The sequence below is a fragment of the Rhinolophus ferrumequinum genome, chromosome 18 (assembly GCF_004115265.2).
Source record: "Rhinolophus ferrumequinum isolate MPI-CBG mRhiFer1 chromosome 18, mRhiFer1_v1.p, whole genome shotgun sequence".
NCBI classification, from domain to species: Eukaryota; Metazoa; Chordata; class Mammalia; order Chiroptera; family Rhinolophidae; genus Rhinolophus; species Rhinolophus ferrumequinum.
In genome coordinates, this window is record NC_046301.1 from 36,739,242 (window position 1) to 36,758,683 (window position 19,442).

The 19,442-nt window shown below is 32.9% G+C and overlaps 1 protein-coding gene across 1 annotated transcript in view; it reads left to right on the forward strand.

Annotated features, from left to right (window-relative positions):
• LOC117038325 (probable ATP-dependent RNA helicase DDX60) overlaps nucleotides 1–19,234 on the forward strand; it is a 79,775-nt gene extending 60,541 nt beyond the window's left edge. The window contains 9 exon segments of the mRNA XM_033135224.1: nucleotides 1,478–1,678; nucleotides 5,318–5,422; nucleotides 5,690–5,831; nucleotides 7,415–7,536; nucleotides 12,811–12,958; nucleotides 14,330–14,472; nucleotides 16,894–17,045; nucleotides 18,273–18,335; nucleotides 18,510–19,234. Coding sequence (XP_032991115.1) covers nucleotides 1,478–1,678; nucleotides 5,318–5,422; nucleotides 5,690–5,831; nucleotides 7,415–7,536; nucleotides 12,811–12,958; nucleotides 14,330–14,472; nucleotides 16,894–17,045; nucleotides 18,273–18,335; nucleotides 18,510–18,609 — 1,176 coding nt within the window. The 3' untranslated portion in view covers nucleotides 18,610–19,234.
• Nucleotides 19,235–19,442: the final 208 nt, after the last annotated feature.

Consider the following 19,442-nt stretch of genomic DNA (forward strand, 5'->3'; position numbering starts at 1 on the left):
TGTACATGAACTGTCTTTCCATAGCAGCTTTGGGAATCTCATATTTAGGGCTCTGGAGCCAAGGTGTTATGATATTTCAGTTACTGAACTTAGGAGTCAAAATGTCAGGGTTTGGATCCTGGATTCCCAAACAACTTTCTGGTTTGACTATGGGCAAGTTTTTACATTCCCCATGTCCCAGTTTCTACATTGTAAAATGAGGATAATGATTAGATTTACCTCATATAGTTGTTGTGAGGTCTGTATAAAAAACAAAAAACAAACAAAGAAAACCGTTTAAAGGGCTTAGCACATTCTATCCTGACTGCACTGCTTCCTATAAACTTTGCAACCATGAGAAGTCACCTGACCTTTCTGTGCCTCATTTTTCCCATTTGTAAAGGGGGGCAAGGACACAAAAACAAACAAACAAACAAACAAAAACTTTATAATGTTGTTTTAATAGTTAAATATGTCCATATGTATAAAATATTTCAGTCCTTGACACGTGATAGAAGCCATTTACTTTTTTTTTTTTATTTAAATTTATTGGGGTGACAATTGTTATTAAAATTACATAGATTTCAGGTGTGCAATTTACTTTTTAGCTACTGTGATTATTACCTTCCATGACTCTTTCTTACTGCGTTTAAGCCAGCCCTATACCACTTCTAACTTTCTTGTTTGAGGGTAGAGTTATTTGTTTCAGTGTTTTGTTAATGACTGGTAAAGTAAAAGCCATTATTGTGATCACAAGAATAAAAACTGCAAAGAAAGCTATAACAAAGACAGAAAGACAAATCTATAAAAATCATCAACAATAAAATAATCCCATCTATTGTACCCTTTATTGCAAGAATAAGCAAACTATGTTCCATGGGACAAATCTGGCCTGCCACCTGTTTTTGTAAATAAAGTTTTATTGAACACACACGCACACACACACACACACATGGCTTAGCACATTCTAAGTACTTAATAACTAATAACTAATATAACTTCTGTAAAGAGTTTGTTCTTAACTTGCTTTTTACAAATAGTGTTTCTGAATTTTATCTTACTCATATATTTCCTCAATTTGTGCACAAATTTTCTGGTGATTTTTAACTTAATACACTTGTGTGTGTGAGAGAGAGAGAAAGGGATGAGGGAGGAAAAGATGGGAAGGGAAAGAATTGATGTAATAAGTTCAGCTGTAAGTGAACTTGAAATCAGGGTAAGGTCTTTTCTTGTTTTTTGTTTTTTTATATATATTATACAAATATCTAGCACAATTTTTGGCATGAAATAAGTAGGTAATAATGATAAATATCTCCTTTTCAGCTCTTTCTCAGCCATGGTAAATTTCCTCAATGCTACATAGTTGGATTTTAGTTTCAGTTATTTAATAATTGGACATATGCACAGTTTACTTGTTCCAACCCAATGTAAAGTCTCAATTCTAATTGTGATAAAGTATTTAGATAAGTTTTTCACTGTGCTTCTATTCTGTTTCCAGATGTCTGGACGTGCTGGAAGACGAGGTCAAGACCTGCTGGGAGATGTCTATTTTTTTAACATTCCATTGCCAAAAATAGAAAAACTCATCAAATCTAATGTTCCTGAGCTGAGAGGACAGTTCCCCTTAAGCATCACTCTGGTCCTGCGACTCATGCTACTGGCTTCAAAGGGCGATGACCCAGAGGATGCCAAGGCCAAGGTACCAAACTTGACCTTTTCTAAGGTTAAGTGCTCATTACTGGCCTGCCTGGGGTCAGTTCTGCTGTTCTTTTAGAAGTCTGAGCAATAACGTTCGATTTCATCAGTCTGTAATGCTTTGTAATGTCTTAAATAATAGAGGACTGGGGCTGGGTGGAGGGGGTGAATAATAATTAATTTTGTCTCCTTTATCAGTCATAGAGTTTGTGGCTGGATGGGCTTTTGGAATTATCCAAGATTATGGTTTTCACGAATGATAGGCGTTGTTGCAGGGTAGTGAAGGGAGCTGGCTATGGGCTAACAACTCTCACCCCAATAAACTTTAATTAAAAAAAATATATATCTTTATATATATATCTTTAATTATATATATATATAATATATATGTATATATTTAATTTTAATATAATATTTAATTTTAAAATATTGTATATATATCTTTTATATATATGTATATGTGTGTGTATGTATGTATATATCTATCTATCTATATATATATATCTATATATATATATATATATCTGGGTTAGTTTCCTGTTTCCCGTATTGGGAACAGAAATACTGTTTTTATGATTTTTGTAATCAAAGAGTTTATTTTTCCTAAAATGTAACCCAAGTTCATCAGATAATATTTGGATAATGTAGAAAGCTGAAAGAAGAAAAAAGTACCCGTACCTAGTTCCACTATCCAAAGATAATCACATCATCATTTTTGTATGTTTTTAAGTCATTTTTCTAGGCAGGTTGTGCATTTGTTTTTTAAACACTGATACATATTTATATTTAATTGGACTTCAGAATATGCTTATAAATTTTCCTGAAGGTTTTTTCACAGATGAATATTTTGCGTCCAATCCCATAATGAGAGGTTTAAAATTCATAATTAAGTAATTTGATTTCCATCCTGTTGAAGATGCATTGTGAAAGGGACCCCCCCCTTCCCTCTTTTTGTATATTGATTACTATGCCCAGTTAAATCAGATAGTTTGCTGAAGTGAGGATTCTTTCAGGAATTCCATGATGAGTTCGCTCTTATGTTGGTTGATGGTCTTCTAGAGCAGGCACACAGCATTTCAGACCAAAACTTCCTCCTGTCGAACTCTTAATTTTTACCTCTATATAGGAGGGAAGAAAACATCTTCTAGCAATATTTTGAATTTTTTCCAAAAAGGTTATCAGAGTGGTTTATTTATTGTTTGCCTTGGCATATTGAGAAGATCTATCTGTAACCTTCACACATAAAAGACTCTTAAGTGTGGACGTACAATTCTGAGAATATTGTCTTTGCTCATCCTATCAAACTAAGATAGCTTCCTTGCCGTCTGGCATTTACTATTATAGAGAATTAGACTCTATTTTAGAGTCTCCTTTAGAGGAACCATGTTCATTCCTGTTCTCTTGGAATTAATTTGATTTTTTTTTTTTTTTTGCCTATGCGATATATGAATCTTTCTTTTTAATCCTTGTATTTCAAAATCTTATCCCCAGGATATTCTGTTTTGTGGGTCCCTTTTTTTATTGATGGTTCAGTTATTATATGATGAGAACTTTCAATCTGCATGTTTAGATTTTTTTTATTGTGATAAAATACACATAGCATAAAATTTATTATTTAAACATGTTTAAGTGTACACAGTTCAGTAGTGTTAAGTATATTTGAATAGTGCAATGCTCAGCTAGTTTGGGAACTAAGAAAATATTTCTTAAATTAAATCTTGATATTTGCTTCTGTTTTATCTTTGTTGAGCTTCTTTTTCAGGAAAAGTTACAATTTTTAAATTGCGAATTCTTTGTTCTCCATTTTTCTTCATTGTAAAAGAACACATGATATTTATCTTCCACATTGCTGATGGCAGGTCTCCAAAGTTTTACTGCTGCTTTTTAGTAATATAAATGTGGATTTTAATTCTGCTACTGGACTTGCAGTTTTCCTGAAATTCTTTAGTACTATTTCATATATTACTCTTTCATATCATATTATTTCAACAATAATGTATTATTTTTTTACCAGTCAATTTATATTGTCCTTTTACCTTATTCTATTGTGCCTTGTCTCATAGAGGTCGTAGTTTTTGGCATCCATTGAGGATGCCAAATAATTTTCAAGTAAATTTTTTTTGCTGCTAAAGAAAACAATATTTATAGGTCAGCTTCTTCTTTTTCTTTTTTTTTTTTTTTTTGAAGAGTAAAAGCCAATGTTCTTCAGGCACATTCCAGTCTGAGAACCATGACTTTGTTTCTTCTGCTTCTAAAATCTTCCCTCAGATATGTGCATGGCATCACTCCTTTATGTCATTCAATTTTTTGCTCTCATATTACTCTGCTGTTTTCTATTACCATCAATGAACTAAATGTAGAGCAAGAGAGAAAAGAGGTTATAATAAAGGACATTTTTAGGACCCTCAAAAAATATCACTCCAAAGTAAAGGTGATGGACAGTACAACCCCTTCACCCCCTTCTTCTTTCCTTTTTTCCACCTTCTTCCCTTCTCCCCCCCTTCCCTTCCTTCCTACTCCACTTGCCTTTCAATGAGCAGAGTTGGTTCCTGTAAATTCTCATGCCCAAAGTCTTAAATTTTGGTGACCTTGGGAAATTTGCCTTTTGTTGGAACCTCATAGACATTTTAGTGGGCAGTTAAAAGATGTCTGAACTGCTACCTCAATGCTATTTTACACTGGAAACCAAGCAATATTTGTATTACTTTGGTTTTAATCAACCTAGTTCCATCATTTTTACAACGATATTTTAGGACATGAAATAATATAATATCTTATTTTCTTCCAGAACAGTACAAGAACTAGAAGCTTGTAAATTCGATTCACATTTATTACCAGATTATTTGGCAATATCCTTCTTTTCTGATAGTTCTGTTTTATATGTTCTGTTTTGTGAAAGGAAGGATCTGCCATGTAAGAACATGGTCAAGCAAATAATATGACATCTAATTGAAACTTATATATTGCTGGTATCTGTGTGGGGTAATAGATATGGGTAATATCTATCCTAATTTGTATTCTCTTATGTGATGATCAGTCCACAACAGGGAACAGAGGAGCAGCTCAGGAAAACAAAGTGTTAAACTCATGGGTCCTAGAGAGGGGAGGCACAGCATGCCATGCAGTATTGCATGTTGAAGACATCAAGGGTGGTCAGGAGGCAGAAGACGGAAGCAGGGGGCAATGTTAGGCTACTGCCTTCATTGGAGTTTTCCACAGCAAAGACGAGACAGGGCAGAGTAAACAGTTTAGAATTTGCTAGATTGAATAATTCCAGAGGGCTTGGGGCTATATAAGTGGTCTCTAGCTGGCTGGTTCCTGTTCCTGGGGTGATTTAGGGCAGGAGAAATATTGGCTTGGTTTGTGAGAGTTAAGTAAGGAAACAATATAAACTTGGGATTGGTTGGTTTGCATAGGATAAGCATGCTTTCAGGCAAGTTGTTATCTTTCCATAAACTAGCTAGCCCTGGGAATGGTAGTCTCTCCCCAGCCAGAATGTTTTTCTTTTGTTTGTTTGTTTGTTTTAAGTCAAAACATCATAATATACAGAAAATAGTTTCAAATTACAATATACCTAAATTATCATTTACAAATGTATTTCATATCACGAACATGGTATAAATTAAGGTATTCTTCTTTTAAGGTGCTGTCAGTGCTAAAGCATTCATTGCTGTCCTTCAAACAACCCAGAACCATGGGGATGTTAAAACTTTACTTCTTGTTTTCTTTGCAATTCCTGGTGAAAGAGGTATGATTGTACTTTGCCTTTCTGTGAAATAGGATTGGTACTATCTCTATTTCTTATCATACTGAACTAATTGTAGTCTTCAGATAGTTATATCCAATGATTAACATTACTTATAATTGATGTAATTATCAAAATTGGGCCAGGTAATGATTGTCGATCTCTTAGATTGGCATTAAGTACAATTTTAAACTGGCTCTTAATAAATTACTTATTGATTAATGTATGTGCTGAGTTGACTGAAACTAATGAATTATTTTTGTTCTTTAGGGCTATTTAAGTCAAGAAGGTAATCCGATGGGGTTTGCTGGACTTGTGTCACATTTGCATTATCATGAGCCTTCTAATCTTGTTTTTGTCAATTTTCTTGTAAGAGGCCTCTTCCATAATCTCTGTCAGCCAACTCAGAAAGGTAAGCTTGATGTTTCCTGTGTGTAGTCTAAAATTAGCAACAGAAGCTAAGCGCTTCAGGAATATTGTTTTCTACAACGAGAGTACAAGGTAATATTCATATAATTTAGATACCAAATTAGAAAAAATAAACTTTTATATACCTACAATATAGATTATATGGGAGTCAGCCATATTTTGTGATACCTATTTTAAAACGTCAACTTCTCATTAATTAACTTCAGTGATTCCTGGACTCCAGGATTCAGAACATATTAAATAATGTATAATTTTTAAATAAATATTTAGTTTAAATTTAGTGTATGCTCATCGCAGAAAAAGGATATAGGAAAGTATTATATCAAAAAAATATTTACTACTATTAATATTTCGAGTACTTTTTCGCATTCTTTTTTTCTTTGAATTTAATTGTATACTGTATTTAAATAGCTGGTAATATATTTATTGCATAAGCAAGAATCTTGTTTTCCCCTTAAATATGTTTTTGCCAATAATTGTCTAAATATTTTATGAATTCCATTTACAATGCCATGTAATACTCCATTTAACACAGTTTTTAATTTTTTTTTATAATGAAATAGATCTCTTAAACTGTGTTCCTGAAAGAAATGTTTCCCTCTTTGTGCTTAAATTTTTTAGAGTTCCTAATGCCTGGTGAAATGTGCTTTTTACAACATTATCTTCTATCATTAACTGGTAGAAACACTCTATTTTGCACAATAGTTCTAGTCACTGTACTCTGAACATGCATTGTTCTGTGAAACAAGGGTACTTGAAAAATTCTGTCCACCCCAAAAGCTCTGTAAGAGGAGAAATAATTTCAGGCAACAGGATGTGCTGTTTGTGTTTATTTCTGTGTATGTATGTGGAAAGGGCAGTGTATGCAGTTACAAACATGGAGATAGAAAATTTGATAACTTTGTGAGGCAGATAATATGGCTATCATTATTTTTTAATTGAGGAAACTGAGGTACATAGAAATTAAATAAATTGACATGGTCACAAAATTTCAGTAAGTGTCAGAGCAAAGATTCAAATATATGTATGTAGTCTGACTCTAGAGCCCAAGTTTTTAAATGTAGCACCTTTTAAACCACTATAGTAAAGCCCTCATGTGTTGTGATGGATAAAAAACAAGTCAAGATGACCTTATCTTAACCTGAGTGACAGGAGGGTAAGGAAGGGAGATAAACCTGGGAAAGCCTTAAATGCTAGGCAAAGGAGAATGGATTTTGTTTATGAGACACTGAGATGCAATCAGAGATTTTTGAGTAGGTGAGAGATGTGACCATAAAATGTTTTGGTAAAACTGACCATAGACAGAAGAAAGGAGAATCCAGGTATGGAAATAAGGCAACTTGTGTTTGGAACAACTAGGGTCTGAACTAAAGTGAGAGGAGTAAGAATGAGAAAGAAGGCACAGACATAAAACTGCCACAGATAATAGTTGTTACTTAGTTGCTAAATTTGTCAAAAAGTTTTAGTTTCCATGAAATGAAATGCAATGTAATGTTCAATTTAAATATTAAAAAATGGATTAACATACATTTTTACATTTATAACAATATACTTTGTTTTGTGCAGGCTCAAAACGTTTTTCTCAAGATGTTATGGAAAAACTAGTGTTAGTATTGGCAAATCTGTTTGGAAGAAGATTTCTTCCAGCAAAGTTCCAAGATGCTCCTATCAAGTTTTATCAATCGAAGGTAAAATTTATGATTCTGATAGCATTAAATATTTAAGATAAATAAATTTTACCATAAATGATTTAGCAACAGTCAAATTTTATTAATCTAGGATTCATTTGTTTTGTATAATAATTTATTCTTTCTGTAATTACTGTTATATTTAATCTGTAATTCATAAGCCTCTCCCTATAAATCTATTAAAGATTAAATGCCTTGAGGAAAAAAAAATAAAAGATTTTGCTCATGTTTTCTATTTGATTGTATCAAATTGTAACATTCAGTGGTTAAAGACAAAAATTAGGTAACTGTACATTAAATGAACTAATAGTTCCCATCACTGAATCTACAGTGGGATCTTTTAACCTTGAGGTAGGACTATGAACAGGAAGTATATATTGAATTATATGTCCTTAGTGAAAAAATATTAGAATAGTCATCTAAGAAATCATCCCTTGACTTACATAGACTAAAAGCAGGAAAACTGTTTTACAATTTTATTTGCAACATTTTCTTTGATCATGATTTCCTATCATTAAATCAACATCAGATACTCTTATTAATGTAATCCACTAGAATCTGAAACAGTGGGATAGGCTGGATATACCAAATAGCCTTAGTAAAAGGTGACAAGGAACAAAAAGAGATGAGTTAATCTATATTGTCTAACCCCACAACGTCAAATTACAAATCTTAGCCCTCACAGAATCTTCTCTAGATCAGTGAACACAACTTTACTCATTGACCTATCATCTTTATGCTTTTAAATCATATGTACATTCTTGAACTATCATTTAATTTTTTTGTCTAAATAAATTTATATTTAACTTAGAAAAGTCAGTATCTTTATTCTTACAAAAAAATACAATAAAAGGTTATGAGTAGAGGCCTTCTGTGCGTGTGTGTCTCTCCGTCTGTCCTTCCTTCCCTCTCTCCCTCCCTTTTTCTTAAAGATGATTGGGAATTTGTTTATTTTCAGGTAGGATATTTTAGGTGGCCATCACTCCTATTGCAACAGAGCTGTGGAAGTAATGAGGATTAGATTGGCTAAAATGATAAAATGGCAAGAGCTTATCCAAGGTGTGATAGGGATCTCCAACCATGTTTTTCTCCCAAAGAATTTGTCTATTCTCAACATGGGTTGAAAATTGTAGTGAGCATATGCAGAGAGCCTCTCCTATGAGATAGATCAAAACAAAGCAAAATACACAAAACTAAAAAAATGAATAAAGCTATTAGTGACCGCATGGGACTGGAGTAACAGACTAGAAACTTGAGAGACATAGTGAGTTTTAACCACAGAACATTTACTGGGTACCAAGTCTGCATGAAGTTTTTGGATTCTACGCCAAATATTTTGTTAATGCATTTGTTAAGGAAAAATCCACTAGAGAGGAGGTCTGCATTTATTTACAGGTTAGTATCTCCTTCCCACCCCAAGACATTTCTGAAGCCATTTTGGGCTGGAAAGTATAAAAATAAGTTAGGAAGCTCTGCAGGAAAGAGGTGGATCTTTGGCCGTGTTTTAGGGCTGAGAAGACAGAGACCAACCACCTTCATACTCGGAATCCCAAAAGGACCATGACCTCAGAACAGAGATAAATCAGATATAGACAGACTTATTAAAGCTAGAAAACAGGACCAACCCACTTCTATCCATACTTGGACTGAGGTGATCACATCTTCACTCACTTGGCTAAACACAAAAACGGAGGAACTCATTTGGATGGAAAATAGTAACCATTTAATACTAAAATAATCATTTAAAGCCTATCAGGTCCTTTTATCAACATTTTCTGGTGCAAAAAAAACAAAAACAAAAATAGCCGCCTCCTCCACCCACCAAACCTAAAAAAAAGTGAGTAAGCAAAAATATATTATCAATTTAGCAGGAAGAAAAACAGGTCGTAGTAGTTACACAGATGATCCAGATACTGGAATTAAGATACGAGGACTTTAAGTATGACTAATATGTTCAAGAAAACAGGGAAAGAGATAGGCAAAAGTGAAGAAAGGTTAGATAATTTCACTGGATAATTATCATTCCAGAATTGAAAAATATATCTGATCAGAATATAGTATATATCAGAAATCGGAATCAGTGAATTGACAGCTCAATAGAAAGTGTCCACCCAGGGAGAAAAAAAGTGAAAAAAAAGCAGATAGCATAAGAGACATGTAAATTTAATGTTTAATGTTATATAGGAGGAATCCCAGAAGAAGAGGGAGAAAAATGGCTGAAGAGTATTCAAAACTAATAGCTGGAGAAATTCTGAAGTTGATGAAAGATAGCACTCCATAGTTTCAAAAGTGTAGTCAACTTCAAGGATAAATATAAATAAACATTAAATTAAAACTAACAGGAATCAAAAACAAAGAGGAAATCACAAATCTGCTAAAACTGAAATAGACATTTCCTTGAAAAAGGTAATAATGAAATAGACAGCTGACTTGTTAATAAAAATAATGGAAGCTAGAAAATAAAAGGAAATATTTTCACTCCTCTCTGTTTATTTTCATACATAAATGTATATGTATATTAACATATATGTTAAACACAATTTAAAACAGGGTAAGCATATTGTAATTGGTTTAATAAAATAGCAAGAGGATATGCGTTTGTCTGGTCTTTTTTTTGCTTTATTGAGGTAAAATTGATATACACAAAATTGCACACATTTAATGTATAATCTTAATGAATTTGAAAATATGCATACACCCATGATATCATCACCATAACCAAGGTACTAAACGTATCTTTCACCTCCAAAAGTTTCCTTATGACTTATTTTTTTGGTAGGAAGACTTAACATTATATTTATCCTCTTGATGTATGTTAAAGTTTACAATACTATATTGTTTACACAGGTACTATGTCCTAGAGTAAATATCTAGAACTTATTTATCTTGTATAAGAGAAACTTTATATCCAATGAAAAACAATTCCCCATTTCCTTTTCCACCGAGCCCCTGGCAACCACCTTTCTATTCTCTACTTCAGTGAGTTTGACTATTTTAGATCAGTAGAATCATACAGTATTTGTCCTTCTGTGACTGGCTTATATTATTTAGCACAATGTTGTTGTAAATAGCAAGATTTCCTTTTTTAAAAGACTGATTGCTATTCCATTGTGTGTGTACGCCACATAATCTTATCCATTCATCTGTTGATAGACATTTGGGTTGTTTCCATATTTTGTCTACTGTGAACAATGTTGCAGTGAACATAGGGGTGCATATATCTATTCAAGATCTGGATTTCACTTTCTTTGGATTTATACCTAGAACTGGGATTATTCAATCGTATAGTAGTTCTATTTTTAATTTTTTGAAGAAACCTCCATATGTTTCCCACAGAGGCTGCACCAATTTATATTACCACCAACAATGTATAAGGGTTCTAATTTTTCTACATCCTTCTTAACACGTTTCTTTTTTTTTCCTTTCTTTTTTTATAATATCCATCCTAACAGGTATAAGGTGAAATCTCACTGTAGTTTTGATTTGCATTTCCCTCATTATTAGTAAAGTGGAGAACTTTAATATACATGGTGGCCATTTGTATGCCGTATTTGGAACAATGTCTATTCAAGTGCTTTGCCCATTTAAAAAAAATATTTATTTTTGTTACTGAGTCATAGGAGATTCTTATATATTTTTGCTATTATCCCCTTATCACATAGATGGTTTAGAACTATTTTCTTCTATTCTGGAAATACGTTTACACATTGATTATTCCCTTTTCTGTACAGAGCTTTTTAGTTTGATATAGTCCAATTTACTTATTTTCATTCTAGTTGCCTGCACTTTTGGTGTCGTATCAAAAAAGATCATTGCTAAGACCATTGTTTCTATAGTTTCTTCTATGAGTTTTACAGTTTCAGGTTTTACATTTAAGTCTTTAATCCATTTTGAGTTTATTTTTATGTAGTGTATAGTTAGGGTCCAGTTTCATTCTTGTACATGTGTATGTCAAGTTTTGCCAACACCATTTGTTGAAGAGACTGTCCTTCCCCATTAGATATTTTTGGCATCCTTGTCAAAGATCTGCTGACTATATATACCTGGATTAACTTCTGGACTCTCTATTCTGTTCCACTGATCTATATGCCAGTCATTATGCTGGTACCATACTGTTTTAATTATTATAGCTTTGTAATATATTCAAAACCAGGGAGTGTGATGCCTCCAGCTTTGTTCTTTTTTCTCAGTATCAATTTGTCTATTCAGAATCTTTTGTGGTTCCATATACATTTTAGGATTATTTTTCTATTTCTGTAAAACATGTCATTGGGATTTTTTATAAGAATTGCATTGAATCTGCAGATAACTTCGGGAAGTATTGACATCTTAAAGTATTGATTCTTCCAATCCATGAACATGGCATGCCTTTCCATTATTGTGTCTGCTATCATTTCTTTCATCCGTGTTTCATACTTTTTAGTGTAAAAACCTTTCACTTCCTTGGTTGTTTATTCGTAAGTAATTTATTCTTTTTGATGCTATTGTAAATGAGATTGCCTTAATTTCCTTTTAAGATACTTAATATATAGAAACACAACTGATTTTTTAATGTTGATATTTATTCAGCAACTTTGCTGATTTTGTTTATTCTAGCAGGTATTTTTGGTGTATGTGTGTATACGCGCACACGCGAGCAGCATGCACACTAAAAGGTCTATGCTAAAAGAAATATCATATACCTTAGGGCAGACAGAAAAAAATTCTAAACTTGGAGAACATGAAAATATGGAAGGATGTGAAGAACCCTGGAAAAGATAATGAGTGTGTAGATAAAAATGAATATCTACTGTATCTAAAAATACTTACAATGTGGTAGAATAATTTACAAAATATTAGCACAATGAATCCAGTGAGGTTTTAAAAATCCTCACAGTCAAGGGAGGTTTATTCCAGGCATGAAAATGTATTTTATATTGTCGCTTGCTCTCTAAACATAGCACTAGATTTTTTGAACAATGCATAAGCCAAATGTCATTTGAAGGCATGCTTCTATTTAAAAGATGGTTTTGATTAAGTAGTGTGAAAGCACATTTTTAGCAGTAAAACAATTGATTTTAATAAATGCAAATAGAAACAAAAATGAATTTTACTTTAAATTCAAAGACGAATGAGTGAAACAGTTACATTATTGAATAAATAGATAACTATAGAATTATATTGCAGTGTTCCTTACCCGTCTTCCAAAGTTTCAGTTTTCAAGGAAGGTATAGAGAACTCTCTGAAAAAATCTTTGGCCACTAGGTTTTCTTGATAATCTCCTTTATAATTTAGGTGTTCCTTGAGGATCTCCCTAAGGATTTTAATGCTGCTTTACATGAGTATAACACACAAGTTACAAAGGACTTTGCCTCTTTCCTACTCATGGTTTCCAAATTGGCTGATATGAAACAGGAACATCAACTCCCATTGTCAAACATAAGTAAGTATAATTTACCTTCATTGTGGAACAATTTAAAGAGTAAATCCTCTTGCCTAAGAGTATTTTCTCCCAGAAGAAGAACAAGGCCCTGAAAATATGTCTGTCTTAGTAGGGGATTCCTTCTGACTTCCAAAGAAAGAAAGCGATTATTTGAAGTTAAAAGGGCAATGGAGAATGAAACTAAATAGAGTCATTTATAAACCATCTTTATTAAAGGCTGCTTTTGGGTTACTCCTGGAAAATGGAGTAAGGACATCTATGAGATGAAGAAAAACTAGGGATTATTCTGTCACTTTTCTCTTTGACAGGAAATATGCATAGTATTCATTAACATTGACTCTTGGCAGTCTATATTAATGTTTGGCAAGACCAAACTATGGCCTTGGTACTTACTAACAGTGAGATCTTGGATAAGTGACTCCACATTCATGCCTCAATTTCCTCTATAGATATATGAGAAAGAATATAACATTATCTAACTAGTTTGTGTGAACTTTAAGTAATTAAGTTAAATAATTAAGTGAATATTATAAAATAGTACCTAGCACAGAAACATGCACTATTAAACTTTGATCTTGTTTACACTATTAAACTTTGCTCTTGTTTTTCAAAAGCTATTGGATGGACCTCTTCTAGGGCAAAGTGCACAGGAAAAGGTGGACTGGGATAAAGGGAAAGAGTTGAGCTGTGTGGGTAGTAATTTCCTGGTTTCATTACATCCTAACATCCTCAACAGAAAAAGTCAAGGAGCTAGAGCTTGTAGCTTTCTGAACCCAATTAGAGTGGAAAGTAACATGAACCAAAAGCAGACAATCACAGTGGGACACTGTTATTGAGCATCCCAGAGGAAGTGAAATAGGAGTGTGTGAATATACTGCCTCCATTACAAATTAAAGCCAAGTGTGAATGCCTGATCTGATGCTTTATAAGAATAGGAATTGAAAAAATATTCCTTTTCATATGCCATTTCCAAACCTACTGATAGTGGCTACTTGGAATAAATACCCTGTCTAGAAAGAGTCAGAGGTCAAGTTTGAGTTTAGTGGGAAAAAGTACCAAGGTAATAATAATTCTGTGTTAAAAATATACAATTTAAATTTAGTCTTTTATTACCTGTTGATCAAAGCAACTAAAGTATAGAACAAAAGTATATAATATTGATAGTAATATTAATAGCTAACATTTATTGAATATATTCTATGCCAAGATTCGCTATTCACTTCATGTGATATTGCTTACTCAGTCTTCATTATGATATATGTCCTGGAGAGTTGAATGGCTCCCCTTGTAGCATGATCTAGAACAGGTGCGTCAGGCTTGATAATTTGGCTAATATTTAAAAATGAACCTATCCCAACCTATTATGGCCAGATTTCACAGATAAAGAATGTGAAGACTCTCAACTTGTGTCTCACTTGATGAACTGCAAGGAAGGAAGAGTAGCTATTTCTCCATTTGTTTGTCTCTCTGGGAACTGTGACAGTGATTTGCTTCAATCAAAAATTCCAAACCATGTAAGTGGAAAATGGGATTAATAAATAAAATGTCTTTAAGAAAAAAAACGTGTATTTATACTTTCAGGCAGCTTAGAAAGGCCTTCAACTTTCCCAAATTGAAAAAAAAAAAATCCAGGTTAATGAACAGAAATATCCAAGGATAGGTACTCTTGGCACCAGTATCTTTTCAGTTTCTCAATATTGACCTGAGGGACTCTGCTCCATTATAGCAAACATCCATGACTGCTTTTTTTTTTTTTTTCAATCTTTGAAGACTTTAGAGGAGATTGACAAAGGATTGCTGTGAAAAGAGCACATAAAGCTATCTTCAGGCTTTCCTGGTATTACTATAAGTACTGGTAATCCTTGATAGAGGACAAAGAACTGGACACATTTGGAATATGCCGAATAATCCATTTGAATATTGGAATAAGATTATAGAAGTTTAATTTATATCAATATAAAATTTGAGAAAGAAAATGTTTTGTTACATTCGATATTATGGAATGATGTCTCAACTCCATTTGATTCCAAAATCAGACTCTATTATGTAAAATAGTCCAGTGCCACTTAAAACAATTTTGAAAAACTATATATGTAGACCTTTGTGCATTTCAAATGGACAATTCGATCTGAGTGGTGTCTTATAATAAAGTACCCTTGGAAAATGTAGAATTCTGGCATAGAAATAATAAAGGAGTGCACTTTAGCTTACAAAAGCAATAAACTTATAAAGATTCTTTCCTGTATTTCATTTGTATGACCACAATTAATTATATAAGAGCTTTGTAGCTAGCGACGTTAAAAAAAAAAAAAAAACATGTTAATTGTTAGGTGTTGTAATAGTCCCTTTTCTCTATTGTACAAACTTCTGGGCAGTATGTGCCATTCACTTTGTTTCCTTTCCATATGCAAGTTTTTCCATGGGGTTTTGGAAGGACACAGATACAGTTATAACAGAACATAATGTCTATGTCGTGTTGCCACACAGTCACCAGAAATTATCAGTGACTCGTAATGTACAGGGCATGGACTGGCTCAGGCACGTAGTTATTCCTGATGGTGTGCCAGAGAGAAGGGGTCGGATCTATGTCAAAATGTCATCGGGTCATTTTGAAGCATCTTGCACTGGTGAATATTTCCAGAGAATTGCTGGAGTGTAACGTGCCCTTTGTCGTACTCAACTCACTTTGTACAAGTTTACTAGTGTAAATTATAATCTCTTAAAACTTATTTTGCTTGTTGTATTGTCTGTTACATTTTAGTGTAACATTAAATATGTATACATACATATCTTTAAATGGCATATAGCTAAGCTATAAGACATAAAATTGAAATGCACACCCGTGTCTTCCTCCTCTATTTCATTCACTCATCTCTCTCTTCTTTCCTCAAGATATCCACGGTCTTAAACTTTGTGTTTTTAATTCTCCTCAAAAAAATGTCATATTCCAAAAGCACATTTCATTTTTGCGCTTTTGAATTTTATAAAAAGTAAAGGAATACATACTGTGGTCTCCTGGAAATTGCTTTTTTTGTATGCAACACTATGTCTGTAAGATTCATTCATGCTGTGACATGAAGCTCTAATTTTCATTTTTACTATTTCATAATATTTCATAATGTGAAAATAAAACAACCTATTGATCCTGTTCTCCTGTTAAGTTTTTGTGTTTGTTTCTAGTCTTTGCTATTACAAACAGGGTTGCTATAAACATCCAGTATACCTGTGTAACAGTTTCCTTTGAGTATACATTTTCTGGATTTTCGGGGTCAAAAAAATTTTCTGGATCATACTGGGATAAAAGTATTCCAAGAAATTTTAATAATAGTAACTTGTCAAACTACAAACAAGTCACTTGAGAATGTAGTGTACTGGTTTACACTGTCACTAGCAGTGTACTAGAGTTCCTGTTGGCCCCATGTAGTTTTAAAAAATAGAGCAGGCATGGAAACTATTCATTTGCTTTATTCCTTTTTTCGTTTTCCTTTTTCTTTCCCCTTCTTCCTCCCATTCCTTTTTATTCTGGTAATTGGATTATAAAGATTATTAGAGTTGTTCAGTTCTTCTCTTGAGACATAAGGCACTGGCTCCCTGATACTCTGTTTATAAAGATATACCTGCACCAATTAAGATAATGATAAATTTTTAAATCAGCTTTTCTTTCCTAGGGATTCTTGCGATATTCTAGGCTGAATGGTTGAAGTTGCTATCAGTATGCTGTGAGGAAAATATTGTTCATAGGTAGAGCCAAGTCATTCTCTAGGTTGGGTTAGGATAGCACCACCCCAGTGTGTATGAAAGACACCCTCTTCCTTCACCATGAACAGTGTGCTTTAAAAATGTTGGTTAAGGAAGTAACTGCAAAGCACAGTGTAATAAATTATAAGCTTTCTTTGTGTATAAACAAGCAATTAAGAAGAGTCATATTTCTGCAGATCATTCTGCGCACAATTGGTATCCACCACGCTCAGGCTCCTGTGCTGTTGCCACAGGAATTTGACAGCCAAGGAAGAAGAATGCCACTTAATGCTTATGCACTTGACTTTTACAAACATGGTTCCTTGATAGGATTAGTCCAGGACAACAGGTATGTTTTATCTATTTCCATCTCTGTCTATTTCTACCCCTATCTCTATCTCCAGGTCCACAGCCACGTCCATGTCTGTCTCTTTCATCTCCATCTCTATATCTATATCTAGATCCATTTCCATCTCCATCTCTATGTTGATCTCTGTCTCCATCTTTATATATTGAATGGATGAACTTAATGAATTTTAAGAAAAAGACTGTATAATTTCAAGTGTAGGTTAATTATGCTAAAGATATTGGAGTTTTTTCTTAGAGAAAAATTGCAAGAGTTTGTTATTTTTGTTTGCAGTTTGCCAGCAAATTCTTGGGACTTCGGCTGACTCATTTGACATAAAGATTTACTCTACAGATATAAATATTTTCACATACTCATAGATATATTTTTATGTATTAATATCCTATGTATTCCTTACTAGATATTTTAAAACTGAATAATAATAACAAATATTGTTATGCTCTTTATTATCTGAGAGAACTATATAAAAAATATGTAATTCATACATCTGAGGACCGAAAACATGGCAATTGTTTTAGTTCTTTGGCAGGGAAACGAGTTTCAAAAATAGTAAGCAGGAATAAGCCCTCTTGGATTTACCTAGAATGGAGAAATTGGCTCAGGCGCTGGGCACATAGATGTGGGGAGGGGCATTCTGTCACACCAATCAGAAATTCAGTATGCATTTTACATAAATTTTTTTTCATATAAGAATAACTTAATAATATTTACATTTAAGCTATGTCTAAAAAATAAACAGTATTTTTTTATTATGCCTTTTTTCTCTCCTTTTTTTTAAGTCTGTTTTGAACTGATGTACTTAAAACTTCTGACACTCTTGAGAAATATTGGTCATTTTTTAAAAATATGACTCATTGTTGTGAGTAAAGCAGTTGTGCTATTAGTAAGTAATTCATGTGTTTCTTCCCTTTTGATTCTTTATCTTTCATTCACTCTCCTGAGCTTTACTTTCCTATGTTGGTTTTCTCCTGAGATGGTCAGCCTTCTGTGTTTATTATCTGTGTTTGTGATACTTGTGACTCTTGAATTCATAATCACCATTGCCACAGGTTAAATCATCATGTGGGAATCTGTGGCGAAAATGATTGTGGTAAATACATCTTGACAGACAAAAGTAACCTATGATTGACAGATCCAACATTTTAACATGATATAAGATGTTCTTAAATGTTTCTAGACGATTCATTTTCCAAATGTTATTTTGTTTAGGATGAATGAAGGAGATGCTTACCAGTTGTTGAAAGATTTTTCACTCACCATTCAGTCTATCAGGTGTGTTATATATTTCAAACACTAATTTCAAATTTTTTAATAATTTAATGGTAATTTGAAAAATGTTACATTCATGGTGAGGTTTCCTTAATTGTGCCTACGTGGGGAAAGTCAGTCTAATAATAACGCCTCTTTTAAAATGGGTGTTTCATATATATTTATTTTCATTTACAGTGTTTCCTTGCGTGAACTATGTGATAATGAAGAAGACAATGTGGTCTTAGCGTTTGAACAACTGAGTGAAACCTTTTCTGAAAAATTTAAGAAAGTCTAAAAACAAAGTCAGTCTAAACCTCTTAAAATATTTTTAATTCATACTTTATGATTCTCATGCTTTTTGTCAAAAATACATATATGATGAAGTAGAAAGAGCAAGCACTTTGCAGTTAGAGTTGTGATCAAACCTGCCATGTTCTCTCATAAGCACCCTTGGATGACTTATTTAATGTTTCCAAGTCTTAGTTTCTTTATATAGTTGAGTAATAATGCTTATGTCTCAGGTAATTTACAGATTGATTGAGAAAATGCAAGGATTTTGTACGTAACTGAAAAACAATTTTGCTCTGTGAGGCCTACACACATACTACATTCTGAACATATTTTTCCTCAATGTCATAGTTTGTAAAAAAAAGTCTACTAAGGCTAAAATAAATGGTTACTGTATCCTGAAGTTGAAATATATTCTCTCTAATAAATGTGATTATGTGATTTAGATATATGCCTATTAAAATAGTATCTTCTGGTAATTTTAAATTACTGTTTTAAAATGTATTTATAAATGAGGGTTTTGGTATAAATTCTGTGATGTTTTAAAGTTAAATGTAACTGATGATTTGGCTTGATTTTAATTGTATATTAGTGACTGGAAAACCACACAGCAATAAAATGGGTTTAATCTATGTACCGTTGATCTCTTTATGTTAAATCTATGCATCTGTCAATCCATTTGCACACGTATGCATTTTATATAATAGTTTATGTACACATTTGACTCTTGAACAATAGTTCAAACAACAATGGGTTTGAACTGTGGAGGTCCACTTATATGTGGATTTCTTTCAATAAATATGTACACTGGAAATTTTTTTGGAGATTCCGACAATTTGA